The sequence below is a fragment of the Panthera uncia genome, chromosome E1 (genome assembly GCF_023721935.1).
Source record: "Panthera uncia isolate 11264 chromosome E1, Puncia_PCG_1.0, whole genome shotgun sequence".
Taxonomy (NCBI): domain Eukaryota; kingdom Metazoa; phylum Chordata; class Mammalia; order Carnivora; family Felidae; genus Panthera; species Panthera uncia.
This window is the reverse complement of record NC_064814.1, coordinates 59,173,850-59,180,484: the sequence shown is the minus strand read 5'-3', so window position 1 is coordinate 59,180,484 and position 6,635 is coordinate 59,173,850. Positions and strand designations below refer to the sequence as shown.

Here is a 6,635-nt window from a genome sequence, read left to right as displayed (position 1 = left end):
CGCCGGCTGCCCACCCCGGGCGCCTGCGGGTCTCGGCCGCAGCGGGCTCTGGGCATGCGCGCTGGCGCCCCGCCGCGGGGCAGCGGGAGCTTGCGGCCGCCAGAGTCGGGTCCCGGCACAGGGGAGCGTGGGCTCGTGAGCCGAGTGGGCGTGGGATGTGGGGTCCAGCCAAACGCAAGGTTGGGGGCGTCCGGAGCCGGGGCTGCCAGCCAGAGCCGCCGTCCGGCCGGGTCACGCGTAGACCTGGGAACGCGCGTCCGCGTGGACACGACGTCTAGTCCCGAGCGGGCGGAGAAGGGGAGAAGGGGGTCCTCCGGCAGCGACCTGAGCGGAGGATTCCGGAGACCGAGAGAGACAGCCGGAGACAAGACAGGGACACAGCAGGCCGAGAAAGGGGCCGAATACAGGCAGAGACGCAGAGGGGACAGGGATACGGACGTCCAAGCGGCAGAGACAGGGCAGGCAGAGGTGACAGGCGTGACAGACCCGGACCAGAAGCTGCCTTCCTCGCTGGGGGAGGAGTCACAGCGCCCTCTGCGGGTCCTGGCAGGGGGCGGGGGAGCCAGTGTCACCGAGCCCCATGGGGGTCCACAGGCGTCTGTGATGGCCACAGTGCCTCCTGGGGAGTCAGACCACTCCCTGAAGATCAGAGTCCGTGGGGGTTGGAGCCACCGCGGCCCTGGGGGTGTTCTCAGACCTTAGATGGGTCCTGGCATCACAAAGGGGTTCATATCTGTTGGGAGAGGGTCACAGTGCTTTTTAGGAAGGTGAAAATGCTCTCTGAGGGATCACGACATCACGGGTGGGGGGGGGGGGAGGCTGGGGGTCACAGCGTCCCTTAGAGTGTTCTCGGAGCCTCGAAATGTTGTTCGGCCCCACAGGGGGTTCACAGCCTCTTGGACCATCACAGGGCCCGTAGGAGGGGGAAGATAATGCGAGGATGGCGGGCAAGGAGTCCGTTGGGATGACAACTGCCCAGTGGATCCCTGAAGCAGCTCTTTGGGGCTATCACATCCCTGTGTGTCGGCGCGGGGTGTCCCTACATCGGTCACACCCCTCTTAGGCATGGGCGCGTGGCATCTAGGGAGTCGCTGGGCACGGTCGGGGCGAGGGCCCAGATGGCGACGCGCGCGACGCCAGCAAAGACTCCTCTGCAGGCAGATGCACCGGACGAACGTGCGCCTCAACGTGGAAGCAGCGCCGCGCCCGCGCTGCGGGCTCAGGCCGTCCCGCAGCGCCCCCGCCGCTCGCGCCGCTGCAGTCTCCGCAGGCGCCTCGTCCACGCATCGCGCCAGGGCAGCACGAGGCTCCCGCGGGCAGCGCTGAGCCCGGGCCCCCGGCCCCCGACCGCGGTCCCCGGCCCGCCCCCCAGCAGCAGGTAGCGGCGGCCGGGCAGCAGGCGCGGGCAGCCGCAGGCCGCGTCCCGCGCCGGCACCCACAGCGCGCTGCTCCCTCGCCTCGCGCGCTCCTCGCCGCTCCGGAACACTGCAAGCACGGCCACCGGGAAGCGCGTCCACGAGCCGCGCGCCTCGCCGCGCGCGCCCACCGCCACCTGCACCGCTGAGGGGGGCGGGGGGAGGGCGAGATGGGGCGGGGTCAGGCGGGGCGGAGCCGGGAGGGGGCGGGCCGCGCGGAGGAGCTCTGGGCGCCCGCGGTGTGGGGAGGGGGGCACAGAGAGGGGACCGGGGGGGGTGACAGGGCGGGGCCGGCGACAGTGGGAGGCCCAGGGAGGGTCAAGGGACGGTGAGAAGGTGACGGCAGGAGGCCTACCGTAGTCTTTCCTGCAGAACTTCTTCAAGCTGATGCGGTAGCTGCCGCGGGCTGGTTTGCAGTGCACGTCGCAGTCTGGAGGGGGTGTGGAGGCTGGCACAGATCCCTCCCTTCTTACCCCGCCCTTTCCTCCTCCCCCTCCTTGAACCCCAAGCCCCCTTCCCCCACAGTCATGCCAATCTGGGCCCCTGTTCTGTGTCCACTCACCCTGGGGTTCCACAGAGCTGCTCTCCTCAGTGGGTCCAGGGACAGGCGTCTCTGCGGACAGGGTGAGAGAGCCGCCTGCATTTGAGGGGGAGGATTCGTAGGGCTCTGGGGGCAAGCGGGGAGCAGCGGGGAGGGGGGTGTGGAGAACTGGTGTGGTTTCCGCTGAGGTGGCGGAAGCAGGGCAGGGTCACTCACTAACGCAGGGTGCCACGGGAGAGCGGCTCTGCTGGAAGCCGGGGGCGCAGCGATTGCAGGTGAGGCCCGTGACACCATCCTTGCAGGGACACTGGCCTGTGGTCTGGTTGCAGGTTTTGCCAGCAGCACCAACAGGGTGACAGTCACATGCTGAGGACAGAGATGGGACGGTCAGAAGCCCATCTGGGGAGGTGGGAACCCAGAGGGTGAGGACGTGCAGGCAGCCGGCGGCAGGCTCACCCCTGCAAGCGCGGCGGTCACTCAGGGCGCGGCCAGGGTCTCGATAGAAGCCCTCCCGGCAATAGTGGCAGTGGCGGCCGGCCGTGTTGTGCCGGCAGTTGAGGCAGACCCCGCCACTGCGGCGGCCGGATAGTCGGTACAGCTCCATGTTGAAGCGGCAGCGGCGCGCGTGGCCATTGCAGGAGCAAGCTGCAGGAAGGGATGGGTCAGGGGCAGGCTGGCCCAGTCCAGGGTCCCCAGGCCGCCCTCCAAGGCCTCACCAAGGCAGGCGTGGGCTTCCCGGGCCGTGGCCCGCTGCCACGGCCTGTCGCAGTAGAAGGGCTTGCAGCGGCCGCAGTCGGGGCCCTCGGTGCCATGCTGGCAGTCGCAGATTAGGTGGCCCTGGGTGTCCAGCAGGCACCTTGAGGCATGCCCATTGCACTTGCAGCGCCCGCCCACCTGGAGCTCCGTCGCCGAGTAAGAGTAAGGGACCATGGCCACGGAGTCCCTGGTGTCCCCCAGCACGGCAGGCCTTGTGAGCACTATTCGAATGTCTGTGGCAGTCACCCAGTCTTGGAGCACTGGGCTGCTGTCCAGATCCAGGCCTGGTGGGCTTCCGTCCTGCACGCTGAAGGCCAGAAGGCCACCACCATCGGGCTGGGCCTGGGGCTCCGGGAAGCACAGAGCTTCGGGCCCTGGGCCTGGTGGGCCATCGGCAGGGACAGGCAGGCGGCCATAGTCCAGGCCACAGCGGGAGGAGAAGAAACCCAGTGGGGCCCAGCTGCGGCCATGGTCCTGTGACTTGAGCAGGGCCACCGAGGCGGGGGGCGCAGAGCAGAAGCGCAAGCTCACGAACACCAGCTCAAAAGCCTTGCCCAGGGGCACTGTGAGGGTCACGTTGAAGGGCGCCTGCGTCAGTGAGTCCGAACGCCAGCACACAGGGCTTGTGGTGCTCCCTGCGGAGGTCAGGAGGGCGGCAGGGTGTGCCCGCCTCGGGTCGGAGGCATCACAGGCCCGCGTGGCCGGCCGCCCACACGTGCTGGACGCCAGGACCTCGCGGCCCAAGGCGGCGTTCACCAGGCCCGGCACGCAGCCGCGGGGCGCGCCCCCCTCGTCATGGCAGGGGTCGGCGGGCGCCGGCGGCCCCAGGCTCAGCGCGGTCGAAAGCGTGCCCGCGGTCAGCAGCAGCCCCCAGGGCCAGCCGGGCATGGCCGGAGTCGCGGTAGATCCGCCGGCCCGCCGGGCCCCACGCTGCTGCCCTCGGGGTGGGGGTGGGGGGCGGAGAGCGAGCCCGGGTCCGAGGCTCTGCCCGCTGGCCCGCAATGCCAAGCAATCCCGGGCGGCCCCAGCCGAGGCCCAGAGGTGGGAGCAGCCGCGGGCACGCCCCGGGCCAGGCGCAACAGCGGGGATGCTGGCGCGTCCTCCCGCTGGGCCCGCGGAGCGATGACAGGAGTCGCCCCCGCTCCCGGCGCCTCCGCCCGCGGAGGCCCCACCCGTCGCCCGCCGTTGCACTCACCCACAGAGGGCCGGGTCGAGCAGGTCTCCCGGCCTCCCAGGAAGGGCCGAGGGCGGGCGGGGCCTGGGGCGCCCCGGCCGCCGCCTCCTCCCGGCTGTAGCGACGACGGGCGAGCTGTGCCAGGAGGGGGTGGGGGGCGCAGTAGGCGCAAGCCCGGGCCCGGCCGGGGGCGGGGCTGCTCGGGCCGGGAAGGAGGGAGGAGAGGGGAGGGGGCCTCGTCGGCAGAGCCGGAATCAGAAGCAGATTCAGACACTGGCGGGGCCAGCGGGGGAGGGGGCTGGTGGGAGGCCCGCGAGCCGGGGGAGGGGCCGGGGAGCCAGGAATGCGGCTGGCGGGAGGGGTCTGGAGGGGGCGGCTCAGCCACGCAGCCCGTGGGGGACCACCCAGCAGGGTCCCCGGCCTGCATCCAGGCCCCAACTGCTCCTGGGGCTGTGCCACGTGCTGGGCGGGGGTCTGGCCGCCTCCTCCCTCAGGCCCATCTGGCAGACTGGGCTCTGGATCTGAAGGCTGGTGCCCCGATGCTCCCCTGGGTCCCTACAGGCAACACTCAGCGCTGGGGGAGCCAAGCAGAACTGGTGGTTATGGGATGTCCCCAAGGCAGTGGTGTGCACGAGCAGAAAAAAACCGCACCTTTGGGACCACGTCTGATTTTGAATCCAAGCTGCTCCGACTTCTAGTCCTGTGGTTCAGGTTCCTTAACCTGAGACTGAGTTTTTTCACTGGACAGATGCCTGTGACTCAACTTTGCTGAGCCATTGGGGAGGTTTGATGAGCTACCTAGGTGTTGGACGCAGCCAGGGCCTCTACAGACTGGAGTCTCTCCTGCTTTATGTTCAGGAAGGATGCATCCTCCCCGTCTGAGCTGAGCTTACCTAAGTGATGAAATTGGCATACCCCCTCCACCCCCAACCCCCAGATCAGGCCAAACTCTTGTCCCGAAGCATCTCTGGGTCTCTGTCTGATTGCCTCGCCATGATGGGTCCAGCCCCCAGAGCTGGCAGGGAGAAAGTGAAGCCGTGTGTGGGGGCCGGGGAGCCCACTAGGTAATAGGGTTCCTTGGGGTTCAGGGGCTTGGTCAGCAGTTGAGGATCCCTGTGCAGGGTAGGGAGTGGAGTCTGGTCCATGGGGAGGGCTTGGTCACAGACGGCTCAGCGTCAGAACCCCTGAGCCTGGCCCACTTCCCAGCAGGTCTGGGTAGAGAACCTGAAGTGGGAGCCCAGCTGGGCAGCCTGGTCATCAGGTGGGGAAAGGGCAGCTGCAGCTGACAGTGACCCAACCAAGAGAGACCAGGGATTCCTCTGGATAGAGACCACTTCCCCTGTTAGGTCTTTGATGGACAGGGCCAAGCATCCCAGGAAGGGGCAGCTGCGTGCACGGGGGCCAGGGAACACAGGGACATGTGTGACCTGAGAGAAAGTCTGAGTCCTGAAGGTTCAGATGGCAGGCTCACCTCTGGCCAGGCCCTGCAGCTGGCGGAGGACGAGGACGCCATGCAGATGTGTCTGTGTGTGCAGAGCCACACTTGCAGCCAGGCCAGAGAGACTGCGAGCGCCCACAAGGAGAGGGTAGGGGGAAGCAGAACCTTCGTGTTCTTCGGGAGGGGAGGGACAGAAGGACGCTGGGACCTCCCCTGGGAAACCAAAGGAGAAGAGGAGGGAGCAGCATGAAGACAGGGTGATGGGGCACCTGAAGTGACAGGCACCCTTCAGCACAAATGCGGGGGGGGGGGGGGTGGGTGGAGGGGCTGATGAGATCACAGGAGACTTGGGAAGGATTGAGCCAGAGGGGCTGCTGGCCTCTCTCCCTTCACCTTTGGCAGCAGCGGGGAGTCTGCGGGTCCCCTCTGCCCCACAGAACAGGTGCCACAGTACCTCACCTCAACTTCCCGATAAAAAAACACGCCCCTCAACAACAGATAGGTGCGCGAATGAGGGAGCTGACAGCACGTCCCGCTCCAGAATGAGTGGCATTTGGAATTGGCACCTTCCCAACCACCCCCTTCAACATCCCTTCTGGTCATCAGCGTCCAGCTCAGCCTGGGATGAGCAGAGCCCTGGCAAGAGAGTAGAGGCTGCAATAGAACCTGCTGGGTGACTAGCTGGCCACGGTGGGGAGTCGTGCCCGGGCCCAACATGCAGGTTCCACAGAGCCTGAGACAAGCTTCCAGGGAGCCCCCGGCTGAGTGCGCTTCAAGACTCCTGGCAGGAGGGAAGAAAGGAAATCAGGGAGCAGGCTCCCCTCCAGCTCCGGGCCAGCCTGTGCAGGCTTTGTCTGCAGCCCAGCTTCCTCCTGAGTCGGGTGAGGGGCTGCAGAACATCTGGTGGTTTCTGGTGTGGGTGGAAAGAGGCCCCCAGGGCTCAGCCTGCTGCCAGTGTTCATCCCTGTTAGCAAGCCGCAAGTTGCGGGCCCAGAGGGCGGCGGTACCACCAGCTCCCCAGGGAGGAGGCTGCAGGCAGCCCCACATTTTCCCTGCAATGACCCGCCCCCCCCCCCCCCCCCCCGCCTGCACAAATTCTCTTCTGGCCCCTAGGATGGCCCTGGCAGATGGCCTGATGAGAGTTAAGCCCAGGCCCCAGTGCAGGCTCATGGCTCCGGAGGGCTGGCTGACCTGTCCCCAGCCTGTCACACCTTCTCAGCCGGTCCTGCCCCATTCTGGCACCTTAGAAGCAGCTCCGCCTCCCTGCGCCCCCCCCCCCCCCCCCCCCCCCCCCCCCCCCCCCCCCCCCCC

General features: G+C 67.9%; 1 protein-coding gene across 1 annotated transcript; it reads right to left on the bottom strand.

Moving 5' to 3' along the window:
• Positions 1-1,219: 1,219 nt before the first annotated feature.
• On the bottom strand, positions 1,220-3,600 carry NTN3 (netrin 3). The gene is made up of 6 exons (XM_049637326.1): positions 2,673-3,600; positions 2,413-2,601; positions 2,173-2,322; positions 1,978-2,028; positions 1,771-1,845; positions 1,220-1,560 (listed from the first exon to the last, which is right to left on the bottom strand). The coding sequence occupies exons 1-6, from the start codon at positions 3,598-3,600 to the stop codon at positions 1,220-1,222; spliced, it is 1,734 nt and encodes a 577-aa protein (XP_049493283.1).
• Positions 3,601-6,635: the final 3,035 nt, after the last annotated feature.

Bases quoted from the DNA above. Each gene is read 5' to 3' on its own strand.
- NTN3 (XM_049637326.1), bottom strand. From the start codon at position 3,600: ATGCCCGGCTGGCCCTGGGGGCTGCTGCTGACCGCGGGCACGCTTTCG. The intron at 2,323-2,412 runs GTGAGCCTGCCG...CTCTGTCCTCAG, and splicing joins TGACCGCCGCGCTTGCAGGG to CATGTGACTGTCACCCTGTT. The intron at 2,029-2,172 runs GTGAGTGACCCT...CCCTGTCCGCAG, and splicing joins TCCCGTGGCACCCTGCGTTA to AGACGCCTGTCCCTGGACCC.